The 20,340-nt window shown below is 42.4% G+C and overlaps 2 protein-coding genes across 2 annotated transcripts; both read left to right on the forward strand.

Moving 5' to 3' along the window:
* The first annotated feature begins 6,768 nt into the window (after positions 1-6,768).
* csrp1b (cysteine and glycine-rich protein 1b) lies at positions 6,769-12,121 on the forward strand. Its single transcript, XM_070958750.1, has 6 exons — positions 6,769-6,847; positions 7,809-7,918; positions 8,329-8,497; positions 8,767-8,896; positions 9,018-9,111; positions 10,775-12,121. Exons 2-6 carry the CDS (start codon positions 7,810-7,812, stop codon positions 10,849-10,851), a joined length of 579 nt encoding a protein of 192 aa, XP_070814851.1. The 5' UTR covers positions 6,769-6,847; position 7,809; the 3' UTR covers positions 10,852-12,121.
* Positions 12,122-18,871: 6,750 nt separating this feature from the next.
* LOC139328533 (troponin I, slow skeletal muscle-like) lies at positions 18,872-20,178 on the forward strand. The gene is made up of 5 exons (XM_070958279.1): positions 18,872-19,075; positions 19,156-19,287; positions 19,383-19,472; positions 19,551-19,727; positions 20,074-20,178. The coding sequence occupies exons 1-5, from the start codon at positions 18,872-18,874 to the stop codon at positions 20,176-20,178; spliced, it is 708 nt and encodes a 235-aa protein (XP_070814380.1).
* The last annotated feature ends 162 nt before the right edge of the window (positions 20,179-20,340 follow it).

Genomic DNA, 20,340 nt, shown 5'->3' on the forward strand with positions numbered 1-20,340 from the left:
TTTGCAGGAAAACATGTTCATTTCCCTCAAAGCAGGCTGTTGAATAAAGTATCCTTTTGCTCGTGGCGCTGAAAGAGCAGCTCATGTTGATTCACTCTTTGATGAGGACATCAAACAGCAAAGCATGAATGACCACAGTCTACTGTACCTCGGCGTAAACTAAGGGGATGAGTGGTGTGAAGTGTGAGCCTGATGCAGTGGTAGCCTGTAGCACACACTGGTATGAGTCAGCAGTACATCCCAGACAATTACTGAGCACATGACTCCCCGTCCCAGGCAGGACAATAAAAGTCCTGCATGGGACCGCAAAGTCTTTGGAGGAATTAGTTCAGCAGCCTGGCTGTCCTGTTTCCCTCAGGCCTCCCTCTCTGCCTGCAGGCATTCACATGACAACAATATCTCAGCCAGCCATGAGACACGATATTGTTAAAGGACTGACTGATGGCTGCTTACATGCTCAACAAACACTCCAGTGTCATGCACTCTGCAGTGGTGCACTTGTTTATTTGCAAACAATGTCATTCAGCAGACTGGAAAGTCCAGATAAATAAAATGATTTAAAATCAAATGCAATTAAAAAAAATCAAACTGTGCAGCTGGCATACCTGTCACAAGCCAAAGTTTAGTATAAGACACTCTTACAGACATTATTCATCCTCAGTATTTAACAAGGAACTTAAACTTACCTCAAATGAGGCTGACAAACTTAATGAGGTGATAACAAGTGCAAGGGAAGCTGAGGTCAGTTGGTGATGGGGGCGTCAAGCTGAGTGATTACCATTATCTCCAGGTGTCCGTCAGTCCATCCCTCTCATGCTCTAACTGTGCAGAGTGGCTGCACCGAGCCCTACAACAGTACACTGTCCAACATGCAAATTCCAAGATGGGACAGCAAACAGCCTCCAGCTCAAACAGCAGAGGACCGAAGCATTCCAGCCTCCATCCGATGTGTGGATCAAAGTGGGACTGCTCCCTTCCTGCTTGCATAACAATACTCTAGACAGATCCTCTGCTGCAGTTGGTGCCGTGGATCAGACTACTTAGCCGGCAGGCGCTCTCTCTCTCTCTCTCTCTGACTTGCAAATGGACCTGGCGTTGCTCCTGTCCCACTCTCTCTGAACAAAAGTGCTGAGCTAAAACTGGGCCGTACACCTGGTGAAACCCTCATAAAACTCCCTGATACTCTGCACTGTCTTGTCTCCCTCACTTTCTATCTGTCCCTGTTCAGCTTGGCGTGTTGCGTATGCATCTTTTCCGCCTGGCGCTCAATGTCCTGAGTCACAGCCAGAGCCAGTGAACTGGACTGATTTGAATTGTCACTGCATGTTTGTAGTTGGCTGCCTACAGGGCACAGGCTCCCTCAGTGGGAATCTGGGCCAAAGGAAGCCGACTCAGAGGTGTCAGCTTAGGAAGAAACGAATGACAGGAGCAATGACATGGTGACAGCATGGGCTCGCATACAGTTTTTCCTCATATAATCTTCGAGGTGGAGATTACAAACTGTGACTAAGACAACAGCGCTGTGTGCAGCGAGGCCAAATATTGCAAAGTGACTCACACAATCAACTCACAAAGCAGAACATGTGCAGGCCAAGGACATGTGGTGGATCATGACCAAATTTAGTCTGTGCCGAGAGCAATGAAACAACACGCATACTGGTGTGAAGACACACCACCAGCCAGCGGGTGGTGTGATGGTGGGTTATGTTATATTCCCTTTTGCGCATTTCAGCAAATTGCCTCTCCTTGAAGTTAAATCGCTCTGCAGGATGAGTTAAGTTCATGAGGAGAGATTATAGACTGAGGCAGTTTGGAAACTACATCCTCTGTGGTGAGTCACAGACAGGAGATAAGTGAGGATTACAGTCAAATATGTGTACCGTCTGGACATAGAAATATTCAGAAATGTGTAATTAATCCACGTGCACACACACATACTGTACACATATGCTGTCTGACCTTGAGAGATACAAACTGCTCTCTACATTATTAGATCCCTCGCACAGGGCTGAACATAATCGCATCTTAATTAAAGGTGCCAAGATAAAGAATCAGTGGGTTCACAGGCAAGTACAAACAGACCAAGTGAAATGAATTGAAAGCAAAGTCCTTCATCCCTCACCCTCCTCGCACACCTTATTAATTGTGCACTTCACACTCCGATGCGTGCACGTTCTGCTTTGCTTAATAAACCTTGTCACCCTTTGCATCAGCACGGCTTACAGCAAGTGGTACACGGCAAGAGACGGCCAGGGAGAGAGGAATCAGGGTGTGTCTCAGCATCACTCAAACATAATCTCTGCCCATATGTGACCTCTACTGACTAATTCATGAAACTGCATCTCCTCACCTCTCATTATGGCCACAGTGCGTGCCGCAGAGCTGGAGTCAGCAGAGAGCACATTAAAGTCAAACTGCTGCTTGTTGAATCAGACAGAGGGGGTCGCCCAGCCCAGACATCCTGCCAAACTCCCTCTGCCTTAAACACAATTATCTCATTTCCCCCCTGAAATGCCTCTAATAATGTTTATTGGATGAGTAGGGGTTATATTTACATGTCCTAATCCATCTGAATGACATTATATGAATTAGTGCAAACATTTTTGGCTACTTGTGTGAGAGCAGCTTGCTGTTGTTGTCTCGCACAGACTTGGACGAGAGCTTTATTGCTAAAAAGTTAAATTTAGACGGATTAGTAACTTGATTACCGACGTCCCTGAACACTGCGGAGGAAAAGGCATTTAGTTTAATGAGTGAGATTTAGGTCACTGTTGACCACATAATACAATATTCAAATAATAAGTCAGCAAAATAACAACTAACAATTACTTTTTATAGGCAATTTATCTGTTCATTATATTCTCAATTAACCGATTGGTCCACAAAAATGCCTCATCACAATTAACTCATCACCCAAGCTGAATATTTAAATGTCTTGTTTAGACCAACTGTGAGTCCTAAAACCCAAACATAAGTGGTTTAATATCATAGAAGACCAAGACAACCAGCTAATATTCACATCTGAGAAGCTGTAATCTAGAAATGTTCAGCATCGACTTTAAACAATTAAAAGATTATCTAAATAACTGCTGATTCGTCAATCTCTTAATCGACTAATTCAAGCTCGACAGTCGAGTTAAAACACACATAGAAAAACATGCATGTGAAAACTGCAAAATGAGCCCTCGTGAGATTATTCTGGCAGAAATAACACACATGGAGATCAGCCACAGTAGATTTTCCCACTAAGCACCATCGTGCACGAAGCCAAATACACCAACACAGTGACGGCTAGTTGCTATCCAAACACATTCTCAGCGTGAAGTCAGCTCACCTCCTCCAGCTCTTCCTCCTCACCTGACAACTTGGCAATGCTTCTGTGAAAAATGCTGCCAAAAGGGAGACCATTACCAGGGGGAGGAGTCCTGGCTTCCAGTCAGGTCAAATGCCAAATAGAGCCTGTGCTGAATTCCTCCATGAGCAATCAGCGCTCCTCCGTGCACTGATGGATGGACCACAGCCCAGCCCTGCCTCTTATCTTGCCTTGCCTCTTATCCTCTCCTCTTCCTCTGGATTAAATCCATTGAGTCTCTGTCACTCCACTCCTCTCTTCCCCTATTCTCCCCTCTCATGAGCATAATCACATGTAGACGTACTACACAGCCAGCCAAGGCGGATGTCCACAGAGCAGAGACAGAGGGCTAGTGTTGGCCAATCGCCGGCTATAAATAGGCTTCTTGAGTTCATCATTGTCTCTTCCTATGATGGTGAAGAGCCTAGAGGGCTTGGAGAGAGGGAGGAAGGCAGACCAAGCAGCATCAGTCTCTGCTGGCTTTTACTCCCCTCCTTGTATCGACTACAGTCTCCCTATCAGCTTCACCTTTCCTGATCCTCGTCTTTTGTGGGAAGATATCCGAGCCCTGCTGGAAGCGCTGACATTCACGTTTTGGTTGGTTTTTTTCAGCTGTATGACAAAATCAGAAATAAATGCTCTAAAGCACACAAGATTGTACCATGGAGCTTTATTTGGCCGAACAGCCTGATGACTTTATGGTTAAACTGACCATACATCCATCTATTATAATGTAAAGGTCATGTCATGTGTGATTTGCTCTAATAAAGCGTGAGAGCCGGTGAACCCCTGCCTGCACAATTGTTGAATGCCACAATGAACAAGATCACCAGTAAAATGCCAGCAACGCTCTTAATGTAGTGGTAGCAGTAGCAGTAGCAGTAGCTGTGTATGGTGTCAGCCCACATGCACTTAAAGCTCCTGCTGCAGAGGGGGATTTCCTTTCCTTGCTGCCCAGAATTGGCATGAAATTGGTATTTATTTTTTGTGAGGGATTAAGTGTTCCTCCATTGTCTGAGAAAAAAAAAACCTTGCAGGTCTTATGTTGAATGAGACTCACTGAATCATCTGAAAAATGCACCGTCAAAAAGATGAAAACAGGTCGGTTTTTATGGTTTTCGCAGGGCAGAAGCCATTTGTCAAAAAATACAACTACATTGCAATCAAAGAACATGTTAACTTCTAAAACAAAAGCTGCCAATAAAATGAAACCCGTGTTCTTAATAATCATCCAACGAGATGATTACAAAGGTATATCCCTTAAATCAGCTCATAAAGAGCAATAAAATCATAAAATGGACCTAAATCGTGATGACACGACTGAGCACCCCGAGATCTTTGCCTTTTCCTCTTCGTGCACGAAGTTTTATGAGAAAACAAGACCCTCTCTCCTTACAATTGCGGTGCTGAGTGTTACAGACATTACGCTTTGATCTGTTTTTTAAGAAAATCAACCATCACCTCACTAGTCCAGGGAAATAGTTACTAAGTTACCATAATGAAGTAACCTGAATGACCATAGAAAACATACTTTACTACAATTATCTTAAAGTATCCAAATGCTGATTTCCTTGTCAACATATTGTATTTCATAGCAGCTCATTCAGACACATGCAAAATATGTGTCAAGCCAACATTCCTGGAGAGATATGGCCAAGTGACCTGTCGCCCCCTGAGTCACACGAATCACTTAAACCCCCTACAGAGGATCTGTGAGACAGTGAGTAATCCACTGAGCAAGAAGGAACATCCCACACTTCCTGCAGAAACACCTTCTAAGGCAGCGGATGCAGCGCTTCTGCTTCTTAGATCGGGCAGATTTCACTGTTTCACTGTTGCTTATCATGCTCTCTCTCTTTATTAATGCTCGTCAGAGACATGAGCATCAGCAGGGTATACACACATCCAGCACACCCCACAGACAAGTCCACTGCAGGAGCTGTCATGAGAAAATGTCAGATGTGGTTAAGAGCAAGAATCTCCGACAAATACAGTTATTATTATTAAAAAAAAAAAAAAAAGTTGACTGCCTACAGGCTTTACAAAACATAAGCTAGTAGACAGTGTAGTTTTCAGGTCATTCACATCCATATTTGGTGAGCACGGCCTGTAGCCCTTTTTAATTCAAAGACCCTCAATTTTAAGACAAGGATACCAAACTGACTGCAAAGCAACCAAACAGCGGAATGGTCCTGATTTGCCAAATCAGTCATCTGACCTCAATCATGTGTTTCTTGAACTACTAAAAAGAGAGATAGTTCCCTGAAACAGGCGTGAAGGGACGATGGCTGCAGTGCAGGCCTGTCAGAGCGTCACCAGGGTGCCTGCCGACATCTGAAAGTCAAAGACTGCAAAGGATTCACAAATTAACTGCATTTTCTGGCCACTTGGGGGCAGCAGAAACAAACTTTAAACACAACATTTTCATTTTTTCACCTTTCAAGTTGATATGGTGTATTGACATGATTGCATTCAGCTTGATGTGAGTATGGTTACAAACATGGACTGTTACACATGTAAATGTGTGTTTTTTCATCTGTATCCAGGTATGAATGTACTGCGGTTTTCTATACAGATATTTATTATTTTATTAAATTTCTATGTATTTTGCTTATGTTGTTCATTATTATTTTACATATAGCACTTTGGTGACACACTTTGTGATGTCAGACTATTAAACTCTGACTTGCATGTGAGCTTATTCACACATCGAGCAGACCTCGGGAAATATTATCATCCATTTAGAGGAGTATTTCTGGCCACTAAATAAATGTAAATAACAAAGATAATAACAATAAAGAATATTCATTCTCCTTCAAGCTCTGTTTTGGTCTCCACCAACTCTTGAGGGAAATAACTGGCTCTTCAGCTGCTAAATGTTTCACAAGCTAGCCACCAGGTTTACCTGTCTTCCACTCAGTACTGGGCAGGTAGTGTACAATGGCTGGTTTTTATGGCTGGAAACAATCTGATGTGAGCAGTGAGAGTGAACCAAAACAGCAAAGTCTGGCTACATAAAACCAAAACAATGAGCTGAAAGATCCAACTACATATTTATTGATCTCTAGCTATGTTAGCATTGGGTAAGGAAGTGCTCTAAACTCTAACTCCTCTTTCCATTTGGGGTCACTAATGAGCTGAATCCCCTTGAACCTCAACAGTGTGGGCTCCTTTCTAAACATGATAAGCAACCATCCAGCTGTTGCTTGTAATATTTAATTCTGTTTTCCAGCAGGAAATTCTGTGATTTCACCAAGTAAGACTGTTTCTGATACATGGAGATGGGGATATCCATTTCTTGTGCTTTCCCACCCTTTATGTCCATCATCAATTCTCACCATCTTCCTCCTTTTCCTCCCTACTTTTCTCCCTCTTTGTCCCGACTCCTCCCTCAGTTCAGCCTCCCTCTGCCTCTCTTCATCAGACCAGTGTCTCTTCTCCACTCAGTCATCTCTTTAACACCACTGAGAGGATCAGCCTTTCACCTCAATACAGGTATGCTGAACTTGTACAGATACAGAGAAATATCTCAATTTAAAAGAAGAGAGACAAGTTGATAGTAAGTTCATGTCTTCATGTTTCACTAATTTGTGAGAAGAAAGTATAATAAGCCTTTTTTTCTACTAAGATCAAATCAAGAATAAAATTCAATGACAGCAATATTTTTTGCTAAAACTTCAGATTTGACATTTAGAGTTGCTTTTCATCAAATAGTTGTAAAGCAGTGCCGATTTGTGTACATAAGCCAAACTTTAAAGTGGGAAATTTCCTCATTTGGATAGAATGGGTTTATACTTCCAACATGTTTCCTGAGCATAAACAGGAAAGGCAGATGTGAAACGACGACCTTGAAAAAAGGTGCTAATGTAAAAATGCCATACACGAGTGTAGAGGGTATATTGGAACTATCCCCAAACACTGTTTTTAATTTATTGTTTTCTATAAAATGCTTGAGAAACTGCAAAAATTCGCATTGCAGCTTGTTGGGTTGTCTGAGGTCACCACTGTTAACATGTGTGATTACAAATTGAAATGTGAGGAATTTCCTGTTTACCCGGAGCGACCTTGTAGATCGCTGACTATCATGAAGTCGACACCATAAAAAGACATTTAATTGTTGAGACTGACATCGCTGTGGTGTCCATGAAGAGTGCATTCTGGTGTCATTTTATCTGCATGATGTGGTTTGGTGCTATAACTGAGCAACGCCAGCAGGCACTTTGCATTTTACAATCAGTCCTTCAGATATCCTCTTACGCCAGTAAGCTGGAACAAGAAGGAATGAACAAGTGTGTGTCACGGGAAACTGGTGCCTCTCCTTTTATAGGTAATGTTGCATGTAGTGTAGCAGGTGGCCTCTGTCTGCTGAGGAACACTGATCTGCACTCCAGAGGAGAGACGTTATATATACAGTGCATGAAAAATCTACACAGCGGGCTCTGCTGTATGCTTACAGAATGCCTTTCGGAGGAGGAAACAAGTGCGGCTGCTGCCAGAAAACTGTCTACTTCGCCGAGGAAGTGCAGTGCGAGGGGAAGAGCTGGCATAAATCCTGTTTTCTGTGCAGTAAGTATTAAAGTTCGCAGGTAATCTGCTTTATTCGTCTTCTGAATCCCAGTTCATAAACAACTCTGACATCACATGAAGTGCCAGAGTGGAATGCAGAGTATTTGGCATCAGAGTAGGAAAATGAGCATCTGCAGGTTTTCGCTCAGACATCTGAGTCCTTATTTGGATCCAGTGGAAGCATGTGACAGAGGCTTGGTCTTCCTTATATGGCAGAGGAAGGTACACAAACTCCCCCTCCAGCACAGTAAAGCAGAGCCAGCTGAGCTCACAGTGGGTATGCCGTCTTCTTTTGTAAAATGTCACACATAGTTTGCGGTGATGTCAGTGAAACGTCAGTGAAAAAACATTTCACTTGGTGTGCCGCAAAGATGCTTCTACAAATATTTGCATTCCTTCTTTGTTGTCAGTGGTCTGCAAGAAGAACTTGGACAGCACGACAGTGGCCGTTCATGTGGATGAGATCTACTGCAAATCGTGCTACGGCAAGAAATATGGGCCAAAAGGCTACGGCTTCGGGGGTGGAGCCGGCACACTGAGTATGGACACAGGAGAAGGACTTGGAATCAAGCCTGAAGCGTGAGCACAAAAATCACTTTGTCCTGTCATTTTAACCATATAAACAGTATAAAGCTACATACTTTTACAGAATGACAAAGTACAATTCATATAATGCTTGAGTTTACCTTTTTGAAGAGAGGAAAGTGCATAAACACTGCAGGTGCTGAACCAAAAGTCTCAACTCAAGACATCATCTACATATCTTGACTATTAGCTCTTAATACTTTTAATCAGTGTTTCAGTCTCAGATTTCCTTCCTTCATTAAAGCTCTGGTTCTTCTTGACAGACAAGGTCCTCATCGCCCTACAAATAACCCAAACGCCTCGAAGTTTGCCCAGAAACCAGGGGGCACAGATGTGTGTCCTCGATGTGGGAAAACAGTGTACGCAGCAGAGAAGGTTATCGGAGGAGGCAACGTAAGACCCACCTACGGTTTTCTCAGTTTATAAACTGTGCTTTAGATCAAGAATAAAAGCAGAGATTCATCAGCTCTCGGTATATTTTTGAGCTTGAACCAGCTCTCTGCTCTCTCATCAGTCCTGGCATAAAGGCTGCTTTCGCTGTGCCAAGTGTGGCAAAGGACTGGAGTCCACGACCCTCGCTGATAGAGATGGAGAGATCTTCTGTAAAGGTCTGTGAACCAACAGCAGCTTCAATTACCGTGTGCATGATTTGATTCGCTAATGGGCAGAAAATGAATCGGCAATAATCAATTGTTAATTTTTCAAGAAATAAAACCAAACATTCTCCTGGTCCAACTTCTAAAATGTGAAGATTTGCCAACTTTCTTTGTTATGGGTGCAGTGTTGGAGAGGTTACTTCTGAAATGTTAGCTAGCTAGCAATTTATTTGTCATGAGAGATTTAACATGAACACATGGCCTCCTGGATGGTCACAGAGCAGAATATAAAGCTGAATTACATCTTGATCACAGATAAATAACATTGAGGGGTGGGAGGCGCTTTACCTTAAGTGACTGATTGCAGTTGCATTAACTGAACGTGTTTCGATGTTTACAGCATTTTCACCACTGGTGAAGGAGCTTCATATTGTGCAGTAAAGTTAAACTTTTCTGACTTCACAAAGAAAATAATGTTAAATTTCCAGCACTGAAAGTTGTTCATGTCTGATGACATGGCCACAAGATTCAAGCTGTCTATGAGTAATATGCATGATTGATTGGCAAATTCCAACAAACAACTAATCAAAGCAACGCTCAAAATCTGAGCGCAGACCGTGCCAGAACAACCCAGGCTGTCCAGAAATATGCCAAAAAAAGGAATTCCTGCAGGGCAAAACAACAGAATGAATGCTCCATTTTAAGAAATTTACCTAAAGCAAGATATTCAAATGTAATCCCCATAACCGCTAACCCCAATACTGTTTATGTGACAGTAAAATGAACATCTTTGGCAGGTTGGACTGTTGGTTGGACAAAATAAGCAATTTGAAGACATCACCTTGGGCTTTGGAAAAATGTATTTGTCACTATTTTCTGACATTTTATACAAATGATATATTGATTAATTTAGCGAATAAGCGTTATTCGTAGTTGTTCAATTTGAGTTTATTGGTCATTTGGAGGTTAACGCAGGTTCAACTGTACAATGAAATGCGTTGGTCAGCTCAGCAATGACAGCACCATTTAACACTACAGTATATCCATACATGAAGATGAGGATTTTATGACCGGTGTGTAGGAGAGTATTGCATGATTGTATGCAGCAGTTTTGGTGCAGCTCTATGGACACAGTGCAGAGTGTATTCTAACATTATTGCACATTGTGCATGTATGTCCTGGTTTAGTGGTTGTGGTTGATAGTGTATGGATGCAAAATGGGAAACTTCTCATGTGAATGAATGAATGAATGAATGAATGAATGAATGAATGAATGAATGCTGCATTCATGTACTTGCAGTTGTTTTGTTAAAGGCAGTGTAACTGTACAACATACAGTCCTTCATGTCAGTGGTTGGATTGACCTCAGCTGGTAACATCTGAACCTTGACCTGCAGAACAGAAGCTGTTGCTCTAAATTACTTCGACAGAGACCCAATAGGTCAGCAGCCCCTCTGACATTTACCATTTAGTATATTTTTTCATATATATATGCCATATATGAACAAGACTTTAAATATCATTTAAATAAGACAGACAATTAAAACACTCTGTGGGTCTGATACTGTAGCTCTGCAAATTGAGGTTAAATAAACCATTATTTTGTGTAATTCAGACTCCAGTCTGCCAGTGTATTGTGCACAGTGTTTCTCAGTCTCTGTAATGTCATTCACAGGTTGCTATGCAAAGAACTTTGGTCCCAAGGGATTTGGCTTTGGTCAGGGTGCAGGAGCTCTGGCACATTCCCAGTAAAGCCTGAAGCATCGGCCCACCTGGGACTGACATCTGCGATCTGATATCATCGCTTCCAGGGTCCCTCAGTCAATATGCAGCCTATTTTACTCTGCTCTTTTACTCCAGCTAAAGGCAAAGAGGAATGAAAGAAGCACACAACATGCAGCTTTTCATACGAGCTTACCCTGTGGATTTTGCTTCTTGTCTGCATTTGATAATTCTCATTTTTGCCTGGTTAAAAAACAAAATATCCTGCTGAACATTTTATAACGCACTGAGTTCTAAAGCTGTGTTTGGATTTGCACATTGTGTGTGTTTACGCTGACTCTAGAAGAAAAAAAAAAAGTGCATTGCTGTGCAGCAATGCTAGGAGAATAACAGAAGTGAGTTTGAAAAATGTGGAATCTGATAAAATTCAGAGTTGGTGTCTGAGCGAGAACAGCACGTTTCAAGACTGACAGCAGTGAAAAAACAGCCCCACATTAAGCTTCACTTACACTCAAGATAAAGCCTTCTTCTCTGCCTTACGTGTCAAATGGTGTACATACGGTCTTAAGATATGCAGTATTAGTGACACAATATATATCAGGCAAAAACAAACAAAAAAACAATGTATTTCTGTCCTTATTCCCCTGTGATGAAACATTTGGCATGTCTTACCCAACTGTCAATGTTCTTTTTGTTGCTCTGGTCTGATGAAATCAGTGTATGTTTACGTGGTCTTGGGTGTGCTTGTTATTCCTTGTAATCATCATCAAACAGAGCAAAATGCCTGCTGTTGTGGTGAACAACGGAGTCGCAGTGCTCAGCCCCGTCTCGAGGAGGCACAATGACCAGAGTGCCTGGCAGCTGCGGTGGTGGTGGTGGTGGTGGAGGTGGGGGGGGGGGAGCAGCGGTTTGCGTTGGCACTGACTACAACATGTGAGTCACATCACCAGCAAAACTCCATCTGAAATCCACGCAAAGATGGAAGTATGGCAGTGGGACTTGCTCCAGAGCTTTCATATGTTTAGATTTAAAATGAATAAGGGAACAAAAATGTGCCTCATGTCCGACCTTGTAGACATCAGAGATTTGATGTATGTTTCCTCTAAATGTTCTGCTCCAAGTATGAAAACAACTGGGACAAACAGTTTTACTCCCTTCAGTCTTTCGTCCACCAGAGGGCAATAGAGAGACCCGATTGTTCACTCAGTCACTCAATCAGGTGACAAATTAATATGTTTTCCACAAGAAAAAGTCATCATTCACTAATTTACTTTAAATACAAAGTGGATTTGTTTAATTCAGCCTTTTGAATCAATTGCAGTATTTTCAAATTCTTTGTTTTGTTTCTTATTATTGAAAATCAATTGTCTGTTCGATAAACCCCTCCCCCAAATAGTGATTGTCCAATCATAGCTTAGCAACCATTGAAATAGTAAAAGCAGGTCTATCAAGCTTTAGATATCTCACATGTTGAAGTGCTGTGTGTGGGGCTGTAGTACTTTCCAAAACCAAAAAAATGAGAGCAGAAGTGTAAAGAACGGACTGAAAAATGTGCTTGTGCTCCAACATAAGCTGGCATCATTTTAATGGTAAATCTGTGAGAGCTTGTCAGGCATAGCAACAGTAGCTTCCTATTGAGATTTTGAGCATTAATACAGCAGCAAACTGTGCAAAGACACAGTGGAGTAATGGCATCGTCAGTCACACTCCCTCAGTGTGTGTGTGTGTGTGTGTGTGTGTGTGTGTGTGTGTGTTCTTTGTTCTGGTAGCCAGTGTGAGTCTCTGTGAAGCTGTTGGCCACCGTCACGTTTATAAAGAGACAAACTGTACATTAGACTGTGTGACTGAGCTCAGCACTCACCAGATACTCCGGTTCTTTCCGTTATTTCCCTCCGTGTGTTGATTAAGTAAGACACATCTCCCCTCCAGTCTGCAGTCAACACAGACGATCAAAGACTGATTATTACATTAGAAGACCTGACAGAGGTCACACCTGGTTGGTTCGCTGTTGCAGACGAGCTGAGAGCGAGGGTGAAGACAAATTCAGTAAACTCTGAGCTCTCCTCTTGTGTTGAACATCTAGCTCCGGCCCTGCGAGCGTGGCCAACAGCAGGTCTGTGCCCAAACTCCGTGCAAAGAGCCAGAATTTTTTCACATTTGACTTGTGAATTAAGGGTTTACTTCAACTTGACCAGAGCTGGCGATTGTTAAAGCAGTGGAAAGACAAACCAAAGTGGGTTTGGTGAGTTTTATTCTGTTTCTCTCGAGTCTGAATGGAGTGTGTTTTATGATGATCTGTTTCTGTCTGGGGGCTTTGAGGAGAGAACGGCTGCTTCTGGTTAGAGGGGACGCATGGCCAAACAGCCCAGTTCTTTCCTTTGATCTGATGTGCCGGTGCAAGAGCGACATCTAGTGAACATCGTAAGCAGAACCTTTAACACTACATTTTAAATAAGAAATCAAACCAAACATTGCTGTTGTTACACTTTTAGACAATACAGCTGCAGCGGACATTTTTAATTCTTCTGTCAGACGGACATTCGACTAAACGGTGAACTGCCATATAATCCACTGGCATCAGTTTCCTAGAGACAGTCCAGCAAACACACACAGAGCACTTTGTTAATCCTGCTGCTGCATAGACGGTGGAATTATAATCAGCTGCCCTGAGCCAACAGCCTGGATCTCAATGTCGTAACTCAAATCAACATTTGGGACTTTAAAGTCCTGACTCGGCAAAAGCAAAAGGATCCTGCAGATTTTAACAATACCAATAAAAGGAAGAGAAGGATACACTCGTGACACTTACTTGATCTAAGTTTCAACCATGCACAGCAACTATAAATATGAAACTGCAATAATAGCAGGGTTGGTGGCCCAGCAGGTCACAGTCTGTGGTCTCAAGAGGCTGACAGCTCGCCAGCTATCCTGTTGAGCTGCCTGCTGCTCTGCTGTAAGCTGCAGGAGACAGTGCAGCAGCCACACATATGTTACCACAAATGTAAAGCATGTGCTCAGTGTGAAGTGCAGCAGTATCAAAATGCTGTTTTTAATAATGCTGCCATTTAGCAAGTATGCGCAATACAGATGGGCATCAAATTAAAGGAAGCCCTGAGTAAGGGGAGGGGCATGCTTCCATGGACGAGGGCGCAGAGGGGTTTGAGCAGCATGAAAGTGATGTGAATCATCAGCTATGGCCTTCGCAGTCACCAGATGTCAACACCAACGAGAGATTTTGGACTGTTCAATAGGACTCTCCACCACCAGCGTCAAAACACCAAATATTTTTGGAAGAGCGGGCTTCATCCCTCCCGCCGAGTTCAGAGACTCAAAGAACAATATGCCAAGGAGCACTGAAGCTGTTCTGAAACGCTCTTTCAATAAGTGCTCAAGAGGAAGAGATTTTACTGAAAGCAGTTGTGAAAAGTTGTGATGTATTGCTAGCAGGTAGCACTGACCCGACGACAGGAAAGCTGATTTAACACAGATAACGGTCAAAGGAGGGAGTTCATAGTGTTGATAAGATGCCTGATAATATCTGACACAAAAAGCTGCAACTAGCCACAGAAACCAGCACTGGTTTCAGAACAGAAGCTGCTCTGGAGGCTCGAGGAACCCAAACATCTCACTAGGACAGATTTACTTAAATCTTCATTAATTTAATCTGTATGGAATCACTTTCTTTTTCTGACGTGTTCAACATTTTTTCCTCAGTCCTGTCTTTTACAGTGACTGGCACACGCTGCTGAAATATTCATACCAAACCGCTTCAAAAAAAGACCAAACCCTTGAAAAACACCCCAGTGTTGCAAATGTAGCTGCTGTATGCGAGTACTTCGAAAGCATCTCATGACAGTTTCTAAAAAAGACCCAAGAAACTGATCGAGCAGCTGAGCAGCAACTCATCATCATTTTAATGAATTATCTCAAAGAGATTTTTCATGAGGGATTATTTTCTCGAATAATGGCACAGCCAACAACATGTCATAAAATAAAAAGGTGATGTCTTCACATAGCCCAAACTTTGTCCAAACCAAGTCAATAAAATTTTTTATTTGAAAACATAAGACAGCAGAACAGAAAATATTCACATTTTAGAACATGTGAAATGCATAAATCAATTATTTCCTGTGGACTGACAAATCATTAAGTGTGTCAATGCATTTACTCATTTAATGTTTTTCTCTTACACAAAAATAACCTTGCAACAAATCTTGTGACTTGGCACTCATGATACAAACAGGCAGGAATAATAGGCTGTTAATTCATATTCCTACAACTCAGATTAAAGGTACACTACGCAGGAAATGCCTGTTACTGAAAGCTGGATCAACGGCACCAGAAGCGCACTGCTTGTATGTCCACAAGCTACTATTGTAGGAACGTTACATTTGTTGTAATGGAGAGGCCGATACGTTAGCATGCTAATTAAGCTAACTGCCAGCACCCACCTGTCCAACAGAAAACAAGCTAACTCAGCAGCGTTGTACGGCAGCCCTAAAGTGCCACAAAGAAAAAAACAAACAAACAAACAAAACAATATTGTGTGCACGTTTAAGCTAAATTGTGCACATGAGATATTAAAACGTGTGCAAGTTTAAACTAAATCGTGGGCACAAGATACTAAAACGTGGGCACGTTTAAGCTATATCGATTTAATTAACTCGTTCATTTACACAGACAGACAGACAGCAACACAATAGACAGAGCTCTGGTGAAGCATCGAAGTTCTACGCCTACAAGTACACCTACTGCTGATGATCATCCCATGTCTCAGGGCAAGAGCAACAAGAATGTCATTATATGACATTCGGAGGTGAAAATAAAAGTTAAGTAGCTGAGTTCTTCTCTCCGCTGTATCACATGTGCGACTGTGAACATCTGAAGTGGTCACTATGGAGAGCTGTATGCACGGAGAAGTCAAAGCGTGGGAAATAACTGTATGTGGAGCACTAATTTTAGTATCTTGTGCGCTTGATTTAGTATCTCATGTACACGTTTTAGTATCTTGTGCGCACGATACAGTTATTTTTTTTCTTTGTGGCACTTTAGGGGCTCCGTAGGGTTCACACCCACTGCCCAAAGGTTGCAGCCCAGAAACATTCAAGCCAAAGCAAAATAAGAAGAAAATATGAAAATGCAGGCAAAGGGCAGGGTCTGTGCAGATAAATGCACTGCCACACATACTACATCCATAATAAGTGATGATTATACTTTTGTAGGACTCTAAGCACTGTCTTTTAGGGAAATCCTGCATAGTGTCCCTTTAAGTCAGGTATACAGTCAGGCCAGTGGAGCAGCTCTGTGAGCGATGTCAGTCTCTTCGTCTATCGGTCAAAGCTGAGATCAAAGCTGCTGAGTCAATGAGAAGTGTTACTACGCATGTGACTGACTTTCAAAGTGGACCTCCATGTTAGTGCCACTGCTGCACAAGCTGGAGACAATTAAATCTGTAACACAAACACAAAGCAGACACGAGTGATTTTGCGGATTAATTTTTGGACATATTGTCCTTGCGTGAGTGAACTGAGCGTGTTCACACAGGCAGACTAAATCATCTGTGTTGACACTTTGGTCTGCACACAAACCCCACATGTAAATCATGCACACATGTGCAAGCTGGGAGCTAGTATTAAAGAGTGGCAGCATCACATGTTGCTGCTATTCGTCTATGTTTAGTTGGCAGGTCTTAGCCGAATGTACACTGGAAAAGCATTCCTGCCTTAAAACCATGGCTTAGCATTGTCTGCAGCTATTATCCTAATCAGACTGAGGGGGCCCTGCAGTCTCACGGGGGGGGCACATCTCCAACATCCTTCAGGAGCCAAAGAAAAATCTCAGAAAATCATCGACAGACACAAGACAAACTGTTTGAGTGCGGCTGCTTGAAGTTTGCTTCAGGATGGGAAAAAATAAGAGTAACCTGAACTTTTCGCTCACACAGCGTCTGTCTGCTCGGATGAACAAAGCTGACGCGCAACAGCAGAGAAGCTCCTACCTCGAGCTCTAAATAGTTTACTCATGTGAAGGAGAAAACAGGCGAACAACTGACGCAGAGCTGCTGAAGTCGACGAGGATGTTTTTTTCACATCCTGGCACCGAAAAGTTCACACACATCATCAAAAAGACGCGGAGAGCAGTGATCTGTCAACACAGCACAAGCATCACAATCACTATTATCCTGAGACCAGCGCCTCTCATGGTGTGTCTCTGTGTGTGTGTGTTTGTTTCTATTTAAGTCTCCTTGTGACAGAGAGGAGGGACGAAGGGGAGCAGGAGATAAATATTCTGGTACGTTCTTCTCTCCATCTGTGTGTCTGTCTGCGTCCACAGCATCGGCACTGAAAGGTAAGGCCATGAATCTCTGCTACACTCAATTAAACTTATTTCAACATTGTGGTGGTTTGATCTGAGGACTGAATTTTACCTCCGATCAATGATCTGATCAGTTAGATTAGACATGAAATGAAACTCTGGCATTCGGAATCAAAGTCTGACCAAATCACATTTAGGGTTGCAAGTAGTAATCATGTATTATCAATTAATCTTCTGATTAATTACTCAATTAACTGATTAATCATACAGTCGACAGAAAGTCATCCAACAGCAAAAAATTCCCAAATATTCATGTTTGTGAAGCTGGAACCAGCATTTTATCGGTATTTTTGCTTAAAACGAATCATGTCATGTCTAATTAAAAAAGGTTTAAATGACAGTCACATTAACTCTCTGAAACAGTGTTAACTGGATTTAATAAACATGATTACAATTCAACTGTAGGATAAGGAATGGGTGATAAAGCACATGTTGTTTTATATTGCAGTATTGAGATATAATAGCGATAACTGTTCATGGATAAAATAACTTTGGTTAAACCATTAAGTTATACCTGACAGACCAAGGTACTGCATCACTGTCATGCAAAAATACATACAGAATGTGAATGAGTACCTTTTGTTGATTTACAAGATTGTTTACAATGACCTAATGTACCCGGAGGTATGGCAAAATCTAAAAAATGATAAGTCAATTAATCGATCGAAAATAAAATAATTAAGTTTTTGATAATCAATTAATCAAAAAAACAAATTTTTCAAGCAAGAAAGCAAAACATTTCCTAATTCCAGCTTTTAAACTGTGAGGATATGTTGCTTTTCTTTGCCTTATGTGAGAAACTTTAGGTTATGAAAATACAAAGCAACTCATTTCATATTTTACAGACCAAAGCAATCCATCCAGAAAATAATCAGTAGATTAATCAAACTGTAGATAAATGTATACAGTCTAAAAGATATGCAGAACATCATTCTCCCTCGTTATTGGATTTCTTAATGAGCTGGTGGCTTGGTGAAGTGCACTGGACCTTCTTAAAAAGCTCCAGACAGCACTGCTCTGAGAACTGGGGTCCCCGTCTATGTTTGTGTCTTTATCCAGTGGAAAAGTGGGGGTGACAGCAGGAAGCGCTATCTATCTGGACCTGGGGCCTTGCATGCTTCCCTCTGTCTGCCATCGCTTTGCTCTCTGGCAGATGACTGTGCTATCAGCACGGGGAGGTGACTGGATGATGGTGTCCAGCAGGCCTTTGTGTCACGGTGACATACTGTAACAGTGCCTGACAAACAAAACAAAACAAACAGGCTGGCCATGTGAAAAGCCACATCCTGAGGCAGATTTACAAATCATTGCCAAAGAATCATTCAACAGTTAACAGTAAATAACAGTCTGTGAAAGATCAATATCACTCTGTACATTTCCATTCTTGTAACACTATACGGTGACTATATGGAGCTAAAAGGGAAACTAGTTAAGACCCATTGGGGCACTAGACCCAAGTGGTCCCCATGGTGGAGCACTTCAGAGGCAAAAAGGTTTTATTTTTGTCTTCCAGGGGGAGCTCAGATAGCCAAGATGCCTGAGAAAGCGTAAGTGTATTGTGTTTCTGTTTCCATTTCCAAATCTGAGTATCGCTTTCATACAGCATCGAAACATAATTCAGTGTGACAATATGGAAACTATCACACACAATTCATTTATTTTTGTGCCATCTGTAATGCTAATGCTACATTTCTGTGTCTGTTATGTCCTTTCTCTGCTTTCTACCTGCAGGATGGAGGTAAGATGTCACAAGACACAACCCACCAAGAAGTCACAAATATTAAATATTAATATCATCGCTGTGTCTCACTTCTTTTGTTTTCGTTTCTTTTCGCAGAGGAAATCTAAAATCTCAGCTTCGCGCAAGCTCATGCTGAAGGTGAGCCACATTAGATTATGTCTTCAGTCAGAAAGGCGGCAAATCAAACCGTTACGCTCATTTTGCGCGTGGTGTTTCAGAGCCTGATGGTCGCCAAGGCCAAAGAGGAGCTGGAGCAGGAGATGGAGGACAAAGAGGAGCAAAAGGCAAAGTACCTGGAGGAAAAGTCTCCTCCTGTCCACACCGGTGGCATGTCCTTAGCAGAGCTACAGGTACAACTTCAGTTGTTCATACTTGCAAACTAAAACTCTAAATTCTTTAGGTTTACTGAATTAATGTTGCTACAGATCTTTTATTTTCTATACAGAAGTTATGCGAGGAGCTGCATGCTAAAATCGACGTGGTGGACGAGGAGCGCTACGACATTGAAGCCAAAGTCTTGCACAACAGCAGAGAGGTAACACAAGCTCAGAGAGCAAGTTTCAGTGAATCGCTGTCCTGTCTGTGGTCACCTTCCTCTCTGCTCTCTCCGCAGATCAAAGACCTAAACATCAAGGTGCTGGACCTGCGAGGGAAGTTTAAGAGACCCAACCTGAGGAGGGTGAGGGTCTCCGCTGACGCCATCCTGCGCTCACTACTGGGCTCCAAGCACAAGGTCTCTCTGGATCTGCGAGCTAATCTTAAATCAGTGAAGAAGGAGGACACAGAAAAGGTGGGTTCAGGAAAAATAAGGACTAAACATAAAGACAAAGCTGAGGAGACGCTTTCAGCCAGAAGACAGCAAAACAGTCCTGATTCATGGTCACACGAGGCGCAGCTGTGGAAGAGCTGAGGGGGATCGTTTATGTGTGCACTTTAAGAGAGAGTGAGACCGATCAATCATCAGACAGAGCTGCTGAAAGGGTCAAGATACGAGATTATGTTGAACACAGATTCCTCCATCCCAAGCATGCGTCTGTCTAACAGAGAGGCTGGAGAGAAACCATCAAACATCTGGTGGAAAAATTTTAGACCTGTTCATATAAATGACATACCTCTGTGTGATTCTGCCTGCGCAGGAGAAGACGGTGGAGGTGAGCGACTGGAGGAAGAACGTGGAGGCCATGTCGGGCATGGAGGGCCGCAAGAAGATGTTTGACGCGGCAAAGGGCCCCAGCCAATGAACAGATGTTACTGAAGGAACAGCTGGTTTTCATCTCATGTCTAATACAGTCACTAAGCAGCACAAAACATATCAATAAACTCTCCACAGGGTCACAGAGACTTCTTCTGTTCTTTTATATGCTGCAGGTTTTCCCTACAACTCTCACATTTCCTGTGTTGGG

Source organism: Chaetodon trifascialis, chromosome 3 (assembly GCF_039877785.1).
Source record: "Chaetodon trifascialis isolate fChaTrf1 chromosome 3, fChaTrf1.hap1, whole genome shotgun sequence".
Lineage (NCBI taxonomy): Eukaryota > Metazoa > Chordata > Actinopteri > Chaetodontiformes > Chaetodontidae > Chaetodon > Chaetodon trifascialis.